At 43.4% G+C, this 19,077-nt stretch overlaps 1 protein-coding gene across 1 annotated transcript; it reads right to left on the bottom strand.

The window, feature by feature from the left end:
- Nucleotides 1–4,651: 4,651 nt before the first annotated feature.
- Nucleotides 4,652–17,870, bottom strand: LOC147428721 (Translation machinery associated TMA7). The gene is made up of 4 exons (XM_086496665.1): nucleotides 17,727–17,870; nucleotides 17,596–17,651; nucleotides 5,060–5,101; nucleotides 4,652–4,976 (listed from the first exon to the last, which is right to left on the bottom strand). The coding sequence occupies exons 1-4, from the start codon at nucleotides 17,740–17,742 to the stop codon at nucleotides 4,887–4,889; spliced, it is 204 nt and encodes a 67-aa protein (XP_086352791.1). The 5' UTR covers nucleotides 17,743–17,870; the 3' UTR covers nucleotides 4,652–4,886.
- Nucleotides 17,871–19,077: the final 1,207 nt, after the last annotated feature.

The following is a 19,077-nucleotide window of genomic DNA, read 5'->3' as shown; positions in this document are numbered from 1 at the left end:
TTTAAAAGTGTGGTGTCATTATGGTTTGAAGTGGTTTGAGTTTGGACTTGTGTGAGAGAGCATTGTCCTAATTTTTGTGTATGAGGTGCAATGTTCAAGGTTGAGCTTGGCTTTGCTGACTCTCTCTCTCTCTCTCTCTCTCTCTCTCTCTCTCTCTCTCTTCATGATACAACAAGCATTATTGATACTCTCTCCTCAAAAGACAAGCTATGAGCTAATAGGATTTTGCTTTGCCCCACTTGTGCTCCTTCTCTCTCTTCTCAAAGTAGCTTAGTATGTTGTGTTGTGCCATGAGGAACCCAACACACAAGGCTGCTACCAGAGGCTCACCTAGGACAAGGGCCAAATCAAAAGACACGTTTACCGTGAAATCCCCCAGAAGCATCATCAAGACATCACCAACACCAACAGGTAAGGTGGACCAAAAAAGCACTCCCAACACGAAGGCAATTGCTAAGTAGAGCATCTTGGTGGAATAATCAGAGCGAACCTTTGTTCTATTTGGTGATGAGGAGAACAAGTGTCCATGCAATCTCTAAAAAATATGATGTTATGGTAAACCTTGACTCATTTTTAATTTAGTTAAAGATTACATGTTGTGAAACGCTATATAGTACTAGGTTTGCATGATGTTTGAATGTGCAACTTTATGTGGTTCAAGAAAGTATGCATGCAATCTCTTAATGAAGGTATTAGTTTCAGATATGAAATGCTCTGCATTACCAAATTTGTCACTATATAGAACTCATCAAGTTTGCATGCATGTTTGTAACTTTTATGTACACGTGCATGCAATCTCTTAATGAAGTTCTATATTTCATTACATTATGCATGCTATGAAATTCTATATAGTACCAAATGTGGTACTTTAAGTCATCACATTTAAGACTGTGTGATCCCATATATAGATTATGCACAATAACTGGTAACTTTCAGCAAATAAATTTCAACAAAAAACTATGTGGCATGTACAAAGCACTAATTTTTATTTTCTTGGAGGGCATGTCTAGCTCATTTTTGCCTTTTCACATTTCAGGTTTTTGTTAAAAAGGAAGAATATCCTTATCTAACCAGATTTTGCTATACAAGAAAGGACCTGAATGGGCAGCCTCGATTGAGCCTTAAAGGACTGCTTCCAAAGGATTTCAATGATGATGATCTCCCGATCAATTAGTGTTTGATAGTCGTCAAGCACAAATAGCAAAAAAGCTCAAAGATATACATGAATCATTTGCAATCGCATTCAATCATGATTGTAGACTTTTGTATCACAAAATTTATCAAATCCCCCCCATCATGTGGTTAAATAACAAGTAAGTTTGTGTGATGAAAATTCCATGAAACCATGAAAAATCCTAAAGCCCATAAGGTGGCATAGGCCCTCTTTGGTGAAAGTATGTTGAATATATGCAGCAACAACAAATAGGGTTGGAGAAAACGTTGAAACCTAAATGAGAGCAAAGGTGCCGATCACAGTGGTCTCCCCCATCATGAAAAGAAGGCCCACATAATGCAAAGTGGCAACAGCATATACACAAGCAAAAAGCATCCATACATAAGGCCAATAGCTGATTATGTTGATGATTAGAATGTGGTAAGCCTAGAGCTGCCATGACAAGGCTAATGAAACGAAGGGCTGCTATCTAGCAAAAGAAGGAGACTTTGTTGAAATATGAAAGCTTTGATGCTATGGCAAAGAGGTGAAGGATGATATTGTTTTATATGAAGCACGAATGCTTGAGATATGACAACAAATTCCTAAACAGTGATTAAGAGAAGGGAAGTGGGAGCTGATTTGGGAGTAAAATCAATGCATGCTACGACAACTTGTTAGTGTGAAAACATCCAAAGGCTTGAAGAAGAGGTTCACCAGCAATAGATATTCTATCTGAGGAATTTTTAATGGTAGTTCATAAAGATGGCTTGCCCTTATGGTGGTTCGGAACGATGGCTTATCCTTATGGTGGTTTTAGATTTTAGTGTATCCACTGGTACATTTCCTCTAGTACTGCTTGGTAGGTTGTAGAACTAGTTGGATAGAAAAATTTGGTAGTTTTTAGAGCTTTGTTACTTAATTTTGAAAGTATTGGTAATGATGGTAGCTTTGGCAGTATTGCAATTTTGAGAGGTATGGTTCTTTTGATGGTTTTGGTATTTTTTACACTTTTTATAGATTTCTCTTTTAAAAGTGTTGGTGGTTTTATAGTTTTAGTAGTCACACAAGTAGTTTTGAAAGATTTTATAGTTTAATGGTAGTACTTTCGACAATATTGCTAGTTTTGAGAGTTATGGTTCTTTTGACATTTTTGGTGGTTTTTAAATTTTTATAGCTTGTTTTAAAAGCTTTGATGGTTTTGATAGTCTTATTATCTCTCATAGTTTTGAAAGATTTTGTAATTATGGTAACTCAAAAAGATTTTATACTTTTGGCAGTTTCGATAGTTTTGGTGATTTTGATAATTTTGCTAGTGTTGAGAGTTTTACATTTTTTTGCTCTAGTAGAGCTTTCCTCGAACCAAGAGATAGTGTACTTCAAGATTCCAAGGTGTAACCCTCCTTCCCAAGCCCTAAACACTCCAATGGGAAAAAGAGTTGTAGGGTAAGAGATAGATCAAGGTGAAAGAAGTATTTCTTAAGCAAGAGAAATAATACTTTATATAGCTTAATCCATGTGCAAGATCTTAGCATAGCTTAGCATAATAGACTAGTAAAAGATGATGATGAAGAAGAAAATCTTTCATTTGCTTGGATTTGCATCCATAGCCGCATATGCTCTTAAGCATAGAAGCAATCTCTAGAGCTCCCACGAGAGAGAAGGTTTGCTTGGTCACTCTTGGCACTTAGAGAGAGAGAGAGAGAGAGAGAGAGAGAGAGAGAGAGAGAGAGAGCAAAATCCAACAAGCCCTTGCTTTTGTATTCATGCCTACAACTTGATCCAATGGGAAGCGACCACTCAAAAATGCAACTCATGCATGCTCATATACGTGTCCCTTCTTACCAAACTTAAACAACTCACCCCTCCCCCCCTTCTCTTGGACTTGACTTGGCAAGTGTACACACACACACACACACACACACACACACACAAACTTGTTCAACCTCCCATAAAGCAAGTATGAATTACTTTGGACATGTGGCTTAGCCAAGCTTAGAAGAGGACTAGAATAAAATCTCTAAACGGGTTGATCTAACCTTTGAGTTTAGAGTTTCCCTTTCACTTATTAAAAACCATAAACTTATCCCTTAATTTAACTAGCTTGAATGTAAGATCTTTGCCAAAAAGAGGCTTTATGAAGCTGACCCGGGTTAGAGCCTGCTTGCTGATTTAGGACCTACTAAATAAGGATGGTCTTTGGTAAAAGTAAAACTCGCCCTTGGGATTTAAAGCTTCACCTCTTGTGCAAAACCGTAGCACAATGCTTTGAAGGTGTTACGAAGCTAATCTCAAAACCTGCTAAATTTAGATCAGCTAAATTTAAACTATTTGTGGCAAGTTAAAAAGTTACCCTAAGGCTTCCAAGACTTCATACTTGAAGTTTAATGATAAAAAGATAAGCAAACGAGCTCTCTTCTGGCTAATGACGCGAGTTGGCAACTCTGGAAAAGCGGACTCGAGCTTTTGGCAAATGAGCTAATGCCACATCTGAGGTACGTCCCTACTTGCTTCGGTTGTCCTTGCAATCTAAACCACCCCTATGGCTCAAATAAAGCCTGCAAAATTAACGAATAATTTCTTATAGTATCATACCTCAATAGATAGGTTAAACAAAAACATATATTGTCTTTCACACATCTTCCACTACATAACAATGAAATAAATGCTAATTGATTTGGAGTAATTTCCTTCAGTATACAAATTTAAGAATCATCCATGACAATAAGAAAGGCTTTAAAACAATTCCAAGGTTGCACATTTGGAATCTACAAAGGAAGCAAGTGGTTTCCTTGGACATCGACAAAGGCATCAATTATGCATGACACTCTGAACATCTTGTACAAATCCCAAGGATGCACATTTGCAATATGCCAAGCATAAGCGATCTTCATGTAGATAAGCCCACTATAATAGAAACAAGACTAGAGGGTATGGACAAAAATTATAGGTAAAAAAGTGAATTTAATGACCCACTATAATATATAACATGACTCTTATCTATGCAACATGACCAGAAAAAATCCACATAATACAAGGTAGAATGGGGACTGGACATCGCATATGAAGCATAAACCTAATGATAGCCTGAAACTTTTAGCTCATCAAATAAAAGAAAAGCCACTAGGACCATCAGGAAAGATGGCAGGTGAAGATAGGCTACACATAGCCCGACAAAGAAAAAGTTGTAACATACTACAAGTTAGCATGTGGACTGAACATCACATATGGATCATAAACCTAATGGTAACATGAAGCAAGCATCCTATTCTGCGTTTTCATATTATTCTCCAAAACAACAATCATATAGCTGCAACATCATGTCAACTGATGTGACACACCTTGAGACCCAAGCATTCAACTTTTCAATGTAGACCTGCAATTCCACAGCCCGACGACAATCATGCATAGCATCAAAATCCTTTGCAAAAGAAAACTAGAAAATCGAGCATTGCCGCTAGTTGAGTTCAACTTCAAGCATCAAACCAGTGCAACCAATTTGACTGAATCATCATAAACATTCATTTGCCATAAAAGACGACCACTTATTCACAAGCATCGGCATGATTACATCCAAGGTCAACAGAACATCCACTTCATCCTAGTACCTTGGCCTCTAATAAGAGAGGGCTCATGATAAACTGGCTAAAAACTTTATACGCTTCATCCCAGTCTGTGTGCATAATACATGCCACAAAAAAAGGAGTGCTTTCACAAGTGCCTGCTAGTAATATCATTTCTTTCCACCACTGCCACTTTTCTTCAAGCCTGACCCGGCAAAGGTGCCCTTGCCAGCTGCTTTGGCCTTCAGATCTTTCATAGCCTGAAACAGTTATATAAAGAAACTGATTAAATCAAGATCTGCACATAATTGGCCTCAAATTAGACTTTTCATGATCAGCCCACCTTCTCTTCCTCCTTTTTTTTCTGTAGAAACGCCTTCTCGTTCTGAAGATACAAAACAAATTTTCAGTCGATGGATGCTTTTTGTGGCAGAAAGACAAACCAAGAGATGCTACCCAAGTAAAATCCCTTTTGTGAGTAAAAAAAGGGGAGGGCAAGCACAAACATCTAATTCACAAAGGACAACCAATACAATCAAACAGAAGTTCACATTACACTCTGCCATAGCTCACGATGGAACACAAGGTTGAACTCCATTTAGGGTGGGTGACCACATGCTGAAAAGACTTTCCACCAAATAAACTTGCAAATGAAATTATATGAGATTGCAATATTTTACCACTGTAAAAACATGAAGCTAGACTATGAGCACAAGGAAAAAGTGCATTTGAAACCATTTTAGTGAAAGTGCTAAATATACACCTAGTCATTTCACTTAGCAAAGATGCCACGTGTTAAGTGTTATTTCTACAACACTGCCTCCCTCCTTTCAGAATCACTCTTCATGTTTGAACTTATCAATCATGAAGTCCAGCTCTTACTTTTGAACAACACGTAATTTCCAGCTAGCGGTCAGGCCCTCTTGCTGTGACATGATAATCTTCCGATATTTTTATAAAAATTATCATGACTTAAATAATGATTATTAAGATAGCGTAAAATTAAACCTAACTTGTCACGTGCACATCTAACCCTATGTGCATGTGGACAAACTCAACTCCTAGTTCTAGGGTTTAGGACACCCTATGAAGTGTTATGGCACCCTTGTGAGCCTCTACGCAAGACGTGCATGTCGAGGCATTGCACATAAGCACAACCAGTGTCTTCTACGTGTAGGCACTGGAGGACATTCATGCATGATTGAAGAGTCCATGCCATGAGCAAATCCAGAAACCACAATGGGAGTTGTCACAAGAGTCTCACTGATCGATTCTTAGAGCATCTGGACGCAGAGTCTGAGAGCGAGCACCCGCAGGCGGTTATACTTTGCTCAAAGATTAATATAAAAGAAATACCGAAAGGGGCGCCAGCCTTTGGGGCCAGTATCTCTTGGCACGGAACTACACCGGGCCGTGTCAACTCTCTCAAATTTGTGAAGTGTTTTGAAGTGAATCTCTGTTGTGTCGTGACAGAATCTTGACTTGGGGTGTCCAAGTTTGTTAGAGCAGAGCCGACGTCCCCACCAACGGTTGACAGAACCCCAATGCCACCTCCAGCTAAGAGAGCTAGACTCGCTATTGGACTAGTCCCTGATATCCATGGCATACGCCTTGAGAGTACTGGGGTGGAGCATGAGCCTCCATCTATATCTGTTGTTGTGATGGAAAGGGACCGAGTGAAGACAACCCTTTGAGAATCTCCGACGAGTAATGTCCAAGAAACACCACTGTCGAGGCTAAACAAAGTGAGGCCTAAAAGGGGGGGGGGGGGGGGGGGCAATGAAAGGTGCACAAAGGGGGTGGGCAGGCAAGGGGGCTGAGGGATGGCGGGCAACAGCGGGGGGATGGGGGGATCCGCGCGGGGTTTCGAAGGGGCAAGGCAGGGCAGTGCAGTGCAACGCGAGGGCTGCGGGGAGGGCGGCACGAGGAGGGTGAGGGGTGGGCGAGCACAGCAAGCAACGAGCGTTTTCTCCCACAGTTGTCGATGTAGTACGTGACACCACTCTTAAGATCAATCCTACTAAAACAAGTAGAACCCTATAATCTATCAAGTTTATCATCAATCCTTGGTATTGGAGACCTGTTCTTGATGGTAATCTTATTAAGCGCCTTATAGTCAATACACATCCTCCAAGGTCCGCCTTTCTTCTGCACAAGTAATAGTGAAGAACAAAAAGGTGAAAGACTAGCTAGATCAAACTCTTTTCCAAAAGGTCTTTCGCTTGACTCTTTTATTGTGGAGCTCTCCTCACTCTTTAAGATGGTCGGTTTGGAGTACTGCTGAAACCGGCCTGTTCAATCCAAAAAGGGCGGTAGACTTTACTTTAAACCTTGATTTAGCTTTCACCCATTATTAGTCGTCTATTTTACCTGTACTTTCAAGACACAACAAAGGGGAGAGGGATACAGGCTGCTAGATTGCACCTGTATGAGTAGACAGACACCAGATTGGCCCCTAACTTAGGCGCCCCTTTCGGTATTTCTTTATTGTTCAAAAGAGGGAATAAACGCTGTGGTTCCTACAAGCTGCCCCGCACAAACTCGGCTGAATTTCCACTGTTCCAGCCCGATTTCGGCAGCATAACTGTACTAGAACCCTTCACGGTCAGTATTCCCACGCATTGACTGACTTTCCCGACGCATACGGGCACTTTGCAAAACCTGGCGAGAATCTGCAGCACGCTGAATTCTCTGTTTTCAGCCCTGAAAATACGCCAGATCGCCTGTACAGCGGTCCCCTTGCGTCCCCGAACCTCCTGGGGGTATTAGGGTCCGTTTAGGGCCAAAACCCTAAACCTGCAAAAATACACAGCAGGCTGTAATTCACTGTTTCGGGCTCCGTTTCGCGTGCCGGTCGCATCCCGAGCAAGTCCTCGAGCTCCCGCACCTGTAGGGCTACTTGCCCTTTGAATCGGACGAGATTTCTGGCGTGAAACCTCTCCGAATTCACCTGTACCTGCGGGGGGATTAGCCGCTAGCTAATCCAGTACCTGTGCAAGAGGCTCTTGCCTCGGCAATCGCGCATGAACCCACACAACTGTACATTGGTCAAATGAAGAGCCCACTAGAGGGGCATAACATACTGCCAAAGGGGAGAGAGAGGGCAGTGCGTAGCGTGCAGGGCATCACTCCTGGCACCGCACTGTGCATAAGAGGGAAAGCAAGCACTCCATAGCTCTTAACCTGTGACAGAGACTTGCAAAATGAGCCTCCCAACTATAAATCACGTTTTTGCCTTCTCTATAAGTAGTAAACTGGCTTCAAAGTGCCAAGTGTCACTCATTTGTGCATTTTCCCGCTTTAGACCCTCGGGTCTAAAAATATCTCACCTGCAGCCTCTGTTGACTTGGCCACAGAGTAACAAAATGATCCCCATGTCAAACTGCACGTAATGACGCGAAGACATTTTCAGGTCCCAAAATAGCAGTTCCCTAAATTTTAGGAGATGCTGCCATTGTATCTTTCTAGGTCATCCGACCCTCTTTGTACACTGCGGCCACATCCAGAACTGAAATGTAGCCTCTGTAACAAAGGATTCCACTTTGGCTAGTCAATGACCCCACTTGGCTAACCATAGTCCTTGTCCAACCTTAGTGCTCTCTTGCCCTCAGGCCCGGACTCCCTCTGGACAGTTCCACACTAGCTATGCAATGCAGGGCAGTTAGATTTCCCGAGGGGTGTTTCCAAAAAGTGAAAGTAAATAGATAATAAGAAAGAAATCAACAAAAAGGATAGATAGTAGTCACACGCTGGTGACATACCCCCCTCTTGAAATCTCAAACGTCCTCGTTTGCATCTATGTCGTCCATGCTTACTGTCAACACTGATGTATTCAACACCTGTCGACACATATACGACACATACATGCTCATTGTCAACCCTGGTGTATTCAACACCTCGTCGACTCATGTATTGCCTGCGTGTGAACCCTGTCCCAATGACATAGTGGTAGCTTCGCACTCTGCCATTGCTTTGAGTCACGAACTTTCCAATGACAAAATGGTAGCTGCACATTTTGCCACTGTCTTATAGTACACGTTGGATCCCGTAACACTTGCGAGCATACCCAAACCGACAGTTTAAGAATGCAGTTACACATGTACTCTTTAATAGAAGCAATCACTGTATCCTTGACAGACTGACAAGAAATACTCACTTCTATAGCACTAACCAAACTTTTGGACATTCCATAAGAGCAATTGCCAAACTGACAATCTGTACAGCTCTAACATTCATGTAACAGGTATTTGATTTGAGCTCACTTTAAATACCATGTACATCATTTGTTTCAAAAGCCATTGTCACACTGACAATCCATTTAGCTTTGAAACTCAAGGGGTCAAGGTAGGTTGCAAATCGAAGGCTTCCAGGTAAAGTGATAACACAGTTGGTGACTCTGCAAGTTCACCTTCTTCCATCCACTTAGCATCCATTGGTGGATAGTTTCTGAACTTTACCAAGTAACGCCTAGCAACCTTGCCTTTCACTTTCCTTTCTTTGTGTGCCAAAATCTGTTCAGGGACCAAGATTTCGTCAAGTTCCTCGACTTCCGGCTGATCTTCAGCTGGTATATCTTCTGGCACATCACCCACATAGGGTCTGAGAAGACTCACATGAAACGCATTGTGAATCTTCCAACTGTCAGGCAATTTCAGCCTATATGCAACATCACTGATTATGTCGCACACTTGAAAAGGCCCATAGTAACGCATGCTGAGCTTTGGAAACACTCTTTCCTTGCCCTTCATCTTCTTTAACCTTGCCTTTTCAAAGCGTAAAAGCACCCAATCACCAAGTGAATATACCACTTCACGACGGTGACGATCAGCTGCTTTCTTTTGCTTTGCCTGAGTCCTTTCTAAGGCCACTTTGACCTTCTTGTACATTTCATCCATGTCCTGAACATACTTATGTGCTTCAAATATCTTGTCCTTTGTATGCAGTATGGGAGGAACTTTCTTGCCACCTTCAACTATTTCAAAAGGTGCCTTGCCAGTTGATGAATGCACTGTATTATTGTATGCATACTCCACCAATGGCAAATACTGCTCCCACTTTCCTTTATGCTCTGACACATAGCACTTCAGCAGATCTAGGACAGTAGAATTTGCCTCTTCTGACTGCCCATCTGTTTGAGGATGAAATGACGAAGAGAATTTGAGCGTGGTACCCATATTCTCAAACAAGCCTTTCCAGAACAAACTAGTCATGCGTGGATCACGGTCGCTAATAATCGACTGTGGCATGCCATGATACTTGAAAATATTGCTCATAAACAAGCGTGCCATCTGATCTGGCTTTATCTTCTTCCTGACAGGAATAAAATGAGCCTGTTTGCTGAATCTGCAAATAATGGTCCAAATACCATCGTTTCCTGTCTGCGTTCTCGGAAGATCAAAGATAAAATCCATAGCAATACTTTCCCATGGTTTATCTGGAATAGGTAGGGGTTGCAATAACCCTGGTGCCTTTTGCCTGTCAAACTTGACCTTTTGGCATATTAGGCATTCTCGCACAAAGGCATCCACATCCCTTCTCAATGTAGGCCAATAGAAGAATGTCTCAACCGCTTTAACTGTAGCATCAATACCACGATGCCCTGCATACGGTGGGACATGACTCTCTTCCATAACTTTGCGTCGCAATGGCTTTGTGACACACAATCTGCCATGCATCATCATGAACCCATCTTTGAGAAGATAGTGTTCATGACGTTGTCCATCCATTAGCTGCTCGAAGACCCTTGCAAAATCTTCATCATTTGCATACTGTTCTCTCATATCATCAAGTTCATGATGATAAGGAATCGACACAGCTGAAATTTGTGGCTTCCTTGACAAGGCATCAGCCACAACGTTCTTCTTGCCTTCCACATGCACAATCTGAAAATGGAACATGGACAAGATATTTGCCCATCGCATATGCTTTTCAGATAACTTTGTCTGTGTCAAGAAGTATCGCAAGGTCTGATGGTCCGTTTGGACAACGAAATCTGCACCTAGCAGGTAGTGTTTCCAACTTAAGAGCGCATGAATCACAGCCAGTAATTCTTTCTCATAGACCTGCATGGTCATCTCTGGCCCTTGCAAAATTCTGCTCTCATAGGCTACTACCCTGCCATCTTGCATTAGCACAGCACCAATGCTACTACCGCAGGCATCACACTGGACCACAAATGACTTCCTAAGATCTGGCAACACAATGACTGGATCTGAAGTCATCTTTTCCTTTAAGAGATTAAAAGCTGAAATCTCTTTCTGTGTCCATCTGAAGGTGACTGCCTTCTTTTGAAGAGCATGTAAAGGTGAAGCAATCTCAGCGAAATTTCGGATAAACCTTCTGTAATAGGAGCATAGTCCCAAAAAGCTTCGGACATCATGCACCGTCTTCAAATTTGGCCATGACTTGATCGCTTCAACTTTTGCAGGATCCATTCTGACACCATCCTTTGAGACAATGTGTCCCAGAAAGTGAATCTCTTCCAGAAAAAACTCACTTTTCTTTGCATTGATGAGCAACCTATGACTGCGTAGCTCTTTGAACACAATGGCCAAGTGATGCCTATGCTCCTCTTCATTCTTTGAGTAGACTATCATGTCATCAAAGAATGTACCAACAAACTGCTCGTGTGGACGGAAAATTCTGTCCATCATCCTATTGAACGTAGCAGGAGCATTTGTGAGACCAAAGGGCATCACTAAAAATTCGTAAAGGCCAAACGTCGTTCTAAAAGCAGTCTTGTGCACATCCTCTGATCTAATGCGGATCTGATGATACCCACTCTTTAGATCTATCCTGCTAAACATAGCTGCTCCTTCTAATTTGTCCATAATATCATCAATTCTAGGTATAGGAAACCTATTCTTGATGGTATTCTTGTTCAGTGCACGGTAGTCGATGCACATACGCCATGAGCCATCCTTTTTCTGCACCAACAACACTGGAGAACAGAATGGAGATGAACTGGGCTGAATCAGCCCTTTTCTAACAGCTCCTGTACTTGGCCCATTATCTCTTTCTGCTGAGCCGCACTAACCCTGTACGGAGGCTTATTTGGTGGGCTACTGCCTGGCACCAAATCTATCGCATGGTCCTCGGGTCTCTCTGGCGGTAATTGAGACGGTAATGAATCGGAAAAGCAATCACTATACTGTTGTAAAAACATTGACCTTTCTTTATCTAGCACAGATAAATTTGATTCATCACAATCTGACACTTCACGTGCAAAAACCAAGTACGCAGAAAGATGCTTTTTCATTACAGAAGTAATAGCAGAAGCTGATACAGTAGGAATAGACTCCCCTTTAAGCTTTACATCCAGAATGTGAGTCTTTCCCCTGCTCTGTACAGTGATCTTTTTGTTGTAGGCATCCATGATTCCCTGTACACGAAATAACCAAGGAATACCTAACAACACATCACATCCGTCCAGTGGCATGATGTAAAATTCTTCAGCATCTACATAGGACTGGATATGTAGACGCAACTTTCCGATGATGGGTGTCACAGCCTCTGTATGGCCAGGACATGCCAAACCTGCCTCTGCTGTATACCCCATCTCTTCAGGTCTGATTCCCAACTTTGAAGCCAATTCTGGGGAAATGAAGTTGGCTTTGGCACCTGGATCAAAGAAGATAAGCACTGTTTGATCCCTAACCTTTCCCCATGCTCTGCAAAGCTCACTTGCATCTGAATTTGGCTTGTCGCCCACCATATCTGGCACTAGACCAGCCATGGGCTTCTTTCCTTTCTTGTCTTCCTTGTCTTCAGAATCAGCTGGCCTTTTCTTTGTAGGACAGTTGTAAGCGATGTGGCCAGGCTGCTCACATATAAAGCATTTGTTCTCTGTCCTCAGGACCTTCTTTTGCTCTTCTGACTTGCGAGGAAAACGTCTTTTCCATTTCTTTGCTGGTCCTTTTTCTGATTCAGCCGTAGCTTTGTCTTTCCCTGTGTTGGCCGACTCCTGAGTCCCTTTAGGAGCCTCATTGGGAACGTGCTTCTTGGCTGAATTTTTCTTGCCTGATCCTGCCTTGACGCCAGTGTTAAATTCACAATCTTCTCCCTTGAGCAAACCATTGCCAGTGTTTGCTACCTCGATGAGCTGCGTCAAAGTAGTGACTTTGGTCTTTGTGCAGTATTTTCTCAATCCTTTGGGTAGGCCACAACAGTATTTTTCTATCTGTTCTGTCGATGGCACAAACCTATAGGAAGTTACTGGAAGTAGAGCTTTCCAAAACTTCCGATTGTAATCATCCAGATTTCTGCAAGTGGCAGCATTTAGCTGGTGCCATTCTGTCATGACATCTGCTTCGAAATCATCAGATAACCATGCTGCTGCAAAAATCTGCTTGAAGTAAATCCATGTGGACGGAGCTTGCCCTTGAAGCAATAAAGTTGTCCACCATTGTCCCGCATTCCCTGTCAAGAAAGTGGCTGCCTTGCGGACCTTTGAAGCCTCTGTAAAGTTTCCCCCTGCATAGGCCTTGTCAAACTGCTGGAGGAATGAAAGAGCCTTCTTCCTGTCATCAAACCCTGTAAAGGTCGTGAATGACACTCCTTTGCCACCTTCTTTGTACGGAGTTGGCCTCTCCAGCGGCGTTAAATTGTCATATGGAAGTGACTGAAACATGGGAACACTATTAGGGTTCATTTGTGTTCCTTGGCCGCTATTAACTTGACCTGGAAATGCCATATTTGGCTGCTGATTTGTAATTCCAGCCATACCAAAATTTGCTTGTGGCATCCCAAATTGTCCCTGAGTGCTTTGAAACCCCGGTTGCATACCCATGACACTGTACATGGGGTTAGGCATCATCGTTTGAGCACCCGCAAACACTGTTCCTGGCGTATAAAACTGATTTCCAGGTGCATGACCAGCCATGCTCTGAAATACCGATCCACCTCCAAAATAGCCAGGGTGTACTGAAGGTGGTGGGAAGACCTGTTGCATAGCCTGTAAGTTGCTTCCCTGCCCATTAGAACCAGCTATAGGCTGCTGAAAGGTGGCGGGCTGAATTGGTACAGCTTGAAAAACTGGCATCTCAGCCACCTGTTCTTGCACCTTAGGCATACGTTGTGGAGACTGCATGTTCTCCGTCAAGTGTACAGGTGTTTCCATTGACTGTGCGGTATGAATCACCTGTGCTCGAGCCTTAACAGGCTTTTGAATATGATCCAGTGACCCAACTTGCTGAGACGGAACAGGAGGTTGCAGAAAGGCTAAAAACCTTGGGTTCTGCATTACTTGTGTGAACATAGCCACAGCAGTAGCCAACTGGGTCCTGAATATATCATCATCAGTCTGTGGTGGTCTTGAGGACTCACCCACTTCATGTGTCTGTTGACCCTGTGAAGAGGAAACCTCTTCAGTCACATCATCTGGTCTGTCAGCCATAATTACAATTCCCTGTGTCTGGTCTATGATCCCTGTGTCTTCAAGCCCAAAACTGACCAAGGCTCACTTCTATGGGAAAAAGTGATTTAATCCCGTCGATGGAACCATGAAACCGGCCTGTTCAATCCAAAAAGGGCGGTAGACTTTACTTTAAACCTTGATTTAGCTTTCACCCATTATTAGTCGTCTATTTTACCTGTACTTTCAAGACACAACAAAGGGGAGAGGGATACAGGCTGCTAGATTGCACCTGTATGAGTAGACAGACACCAGATTGGCCCCTAACTTAGGCGCCCCTTTCGGTATTTCTTTATTGTTCAAAAGAGGGAATAAACGCTGTGGTTCCTACAAGCTGCCCCGCACAAACTCGGCTGAATTTCCACTGTTCCAGCCCGATTTCGGCAGCATAACTGTACTAGAACCCTTCACGGTCAGTATTCCCACGCATTGACTGACTTTCCCGACGCATACGGGCACTTTGCAAAACCTGGCGAGAATCTGCAGCACGCTGAATTCTCTGTTTTCAGCCCTGAAAATACGCCAGATCGCCTGTACAGCGGTCCCCTTGCGTCCCCGAACCTCCTGGGGGTATTAGGGTCCGTTTAGGGCCAAAACCCTAAACCTGCAAAAATACACAGCAGGCTGTAATTCACTGTTTCGGGCTCCGTTTCGCGTGCCGGTCGCATCCCGAGCAAGTCCTCGAGCTCCCGCACCTGTAGGGCTACTTGCCCTTTGAATCGGACGAGATTTCTGGCGTGAAACCTCTCCGAATTCACCTGTACCTGCGGGGGGATTAGCCGCTAGCTAATCCAGTACCTGTGCAAGAGGCTCTTGCCTCGGCAATCGCGCATGAACCCACACAACTGTACATTGGTCAAATGAAGAGCCCACTAGAGGGGCATAACATACTGCCAAAGGGGAGAGAGAGGGCAGTGCGTAGCGTGCAGGGCATCACTCCTGGCACCGCACTGTGCATAAGAGGGAAAGCAAGCACTCCATAGCTCTTAACCTGTGACAGAGACTTGCAAAATGAGCCTCCCAACTATAAATCACGTTTTTGCCTTCTCTATAAGTAGTAAACTGGCTTCAAAGTGCCAAGTGTCACTCATTTGTGCATTTTCCCGCTTTAGACCCTCGGGTCTAAAAATATCTCACCTGCAGCCTCTGTTGACTTGGCCACAGAGTAACAAAATGATCCCCATGTCAAACTGCACGTAATGACGCGAAGACATTTTCAGGTCCCAAAATAGCAGTTCCCTAAATTTTAGGAGATGCTGCCATTGTATCTTTCTAGGTCATCCGACCCTCTTTGTACACTGCGGCCACATCCAGAACTGAAATGTAGCCTCTGTAACAAAGGATTCCACTTTGGCTAGTCAATGACCCCACTTGGCTAACCATAGTCCTTGTCCAACCTTAGTGCTCTCTTGCCCTCAGGCCCGGACTCCCTTTGGACAGTTCCACACTAGCTATGCAATGCAGGGCAGTTAGATTTCCCGAGGGGTGTTTCCAAAAAGTGAAAGTAAATAGATAATAAGAAAGAAATCAACAAAAAGGATAGATAGTAGTCACACGCTGGTGACAACTGCTAGGTATCAAATCTATAGTATGATCCTCTAGTCATTCAAGAGGAACTCGCCAGGCAAACCCTCAGAGAAACAATCGGTATGAGTTTGAAAGAAAATCCAATGCTCCGACTCTAGCTCTGTCAAACTTACTTCCTTATTTTCATCCATATTATTTAGAAAGGTCGAGTAAACAGAAGAGATTGATTTTATTCACTTTAAAATGACGGAAGCCGATACATCAAGGGACTGTCTCGCTAACACTACATCCATCTCTAAGCCCATCTCTTCAGGCTTGATTCTCAACCAAGCCGCTATCTCTAGTGAAATGAAGTTAGCCTTGGCTCCACTGTCGAAGAAAATTAGAGCTTCTTGATCCTATACTTTTCCCTATGCTCTGCAAAGCTTCGTACTCTCACCCACGTGGTCTCTAGGTGTCCCCACAAAATCTACTTCACCAGATCCAAAGTACTTCCCTTCCTTGTAATATTCCGCCTTTTGTGCAACATACATTTGAGGGGCTGTGGATTTCTTTTTCTAAACAAATTTCTCGACTTTCCTCTTCCCTTTTGAAGAGTCTTTCTCTACACTTTGGACACTGACTCGTCCGTTGCATATGTCAAGGAACCTCGAAACATTGAATAACTATCCAAAGAATGATAAATAAGTTGTTGAATGCTGGACTTTAGACAATAGTGTTGGATTTCTTTTGGTGGACCGCAACAATATGTTTCCATCATTCCTTGAGAGCACCACATGTGCATTCTCACTAAGGTGAGATGCCGCTTTGCGAACTGTGGAAGCTTTTGCAAAGTTGCCCAAAAAGGCTGTATCAAACCGCTGAATAAAAAATAATGCTTTATTGGTATCTTTGTGGCCCAAAAAAGTATCAAACTTGACCCTCTGGCCACCATCCTTAAATTTCTTCTTGCCCTTTCTTTTTCAATACCTCTTTCAATCGCGGTTCTTCTTTCTGAAATTCAAACCAAGAGTGGAGTCTATTTAAGAACTATCCAAGGATCTGTCATTTAAGGTGTCCAAAGTCATAGAATCATCCTCATCTGAACGCTAGAACACCAGTGAGCTTTTAAGATCTGCTTTTATGATGCTTTCTTTTCCTTGATCTCCGCTTTTCTCTAAAACTCTCGCCACGTCTCTCTCAGCCTGGCTTCTAAATAATTCATTTTATTTATCTTCTACTAAAGCAAATAGAATCTTTTGTGTGCTCTTGTTTTGTGGCGACACTGTCAGAGGTCTCCTCCCGTTCTATGTAAATGAGGCTGATTCTTGGCAAACTACAGAAAAGAAGCCATGACAAGTCAAGGAAGAATCACAAAAGAAGAGCTCCCCTTCACACTTTCTTTGAAAAAACTGAATTAATTCCATCTTATTCGCCTAGCTAAGGGAACCAGATTCAAAAATAATACTCCTAGAGTACCTTTTAGTCCTAAACTTGAAGCCATATCCAAGAAGCATAAGTCTCACACACATGAGCTTAGACTTGGGTCCTTCTTTGATTCCAAGGGAGACAAAGCATAAACACAAAGTGCAACGTACTAAGTTTCTGTCATGTGCAGAGCAGATTTGTATCTTCCATTACCTACAAATGTTATATCGTCCAAGATCATGTTGTGGGCCATACAAAACACAAAAATCTGATGTGCACATGACTTGAGCTCAAGTTAATGACAATCAAAATTTTGAGCCGCACGAAAGAGAAGACCAACAAACTCTTTGGTTGCTCTAGAAAAACAAAGAGCCAAGAAAACACAAATGACGCTGCTACACTGACATGATTGAATCACACAAAATCGCCAAACTCTCTCTCTCTCTCTCTCTCTCTCTCTCTCTCTCTCACACACACACACACACACACACAGCAAAAGCACACACACACACACACACACAGCAAAAGCATACCTCATCGTACTCTTTTTTATCTGCCTTGGGAGCCTTCAAGGGTTTGGCTTTACCACCTGCCAGGGAAAAGCAACCGATTGAAAACCTTACAAACGGAAGAATAGCAGAGACGTGCAGATCCCAGTTATTACCCTGCTTCGACGACATCGTGGCCTGCCGATCGCTCGTCCCCTCTCTCTCTCTCTCTCTCTCTCTCTCTCTCTCTCAACCTCGACGCTAAATGCCAGGAATTGAAATCGTTGTACTCAAAAGTCCGCGAGCAGCAATACTAGTCATAAAATCACGAGGCCTGCCCCTAAGGCCCGTGTCACACTGGGACGGACGTCCCTCACTTTTTGCAGGGTGCCGCCCGTTGCTGCTGTCACAAAGGGCCTTCTCCAAAAACCTGCGTGGAGGCAGCAACGAATCCGCCTTGGCCAAGTGGTATGACCACCGGGTTTCTCGCTGCCTGCCAAGGTTAAACCCAATCCTGTGCGCTCGCGCCATAGCTTTTGGCAGATGGCCTCCCATGCTGAAAGTTGGCCGAGGTGGGAAGGCAGCCCCTCTGACAAACCCCAGCGGCCATCTTTCACTTTTTGGAGCACCAATGAGAGCGCGCCAAATCAGCACGGCCATCCCTCCCTCGTCCCAGTGTGACACCAGCCTAAGAGGTAGAACTAGAAGTGCTAGAGTGTATTCTTCTTAACATTCTTAACATCTTGTAATAGGGAAAGCCTAGGAGTGGTAGTGGTTTTTCTGCCAAGCAGATAACGTGCAATCTTGGGACCCTCGAGGCTCGGTCTGAGCTCGAGATTGTTGTATATTGTTGATGTTCTTAATATTATCCACTCACAATTGTGAGTTTTGCAACAACAAAAAAAAACATTCTTCCACCCAAAAGGGCAATACAGTAGACGGTGGTATAGCACTCAAACCACCATCGATGTCGCAAGCTCTGATTACAAAAAAGGATCGACAAACGTTGGGAGGATCTTAAGTAGTTTACAGAGAGAAAGCCAAGCAAGTAGCAAGAGGAGTAGGGGGCACCGATTGAAATTAATTAAAAAAAGAAGAGGATTAAATGGGAGATGCTCTTGAGCGTGCAAGGTTCTAAAGTTGCAAGGCGAGAGGAAGGTAGGGATGCAATGGATGTGGAAGCCATGCATTCTATTCTCAATTCTCTCTCTCTCTCTCTCTCTCTCTCTCTCTCTCTCTCTCTCTCTCTCTCTCTCTCTCTCTCTCTCTCTCTCTCTCTCACACACACACACACACACACACACACACACACACACACACACACACACACACACACACACACATGCGAAGCACACCTTTGAGGTGGGCGCGAGCAGCCAAACCCAAAGGCCCAAAGGCTATGGGCTCTCATTGCATGCAAGCCCACAGGTCAAGGTTGCAGCTCTCTCTCTCTCTCTCTCTCTCTCTCTCTCTCTCTCTCTCTCTCCCCCCCCCCCCCCCCCCCTCAAATCTGCATAGACAAAAAAA

This window comes from Adiantum capillus-veneris, chromosome 23 (assembly GCF_014529385.1).
Source record: "Adiantum capillus-veneris isolate H3 chromosome 23, ASM1452938v2, whole genome shotgun sequence".
NCBI lineage: Eukaryota > Viridiplantae > Streptophyta > Polypodiopsida > Polypodiales > Pteridaceae > Adiantum > Adiantum capillus-veneris.
This window is presented reverse-complemented; position numbering and strand designations above follow the sequence as displayed.

What these genes read in the sequence shown, in the direction of transcription:
- LOC147428721 (XM_086496665.1), bottom strand. An exon ending in ATAAAAAAGAGTACGATGAG is followed by an intron (nt 5,102 to 17,595) that starts GTATGCTTTTGC and finishes TTGTATCTTCAG; the next exon opens with AACGAGAAGGCGTTTCTACA. An exon ending in AAAAAAAGGAGGAAGAGAAG is followed by an intron (nt 4,977 to 5,059) that starts GTGGGCTGATCA and finishes TAACTGTTTCAG; the next exon opens with GCTATGAAAGATCTGAAGGC.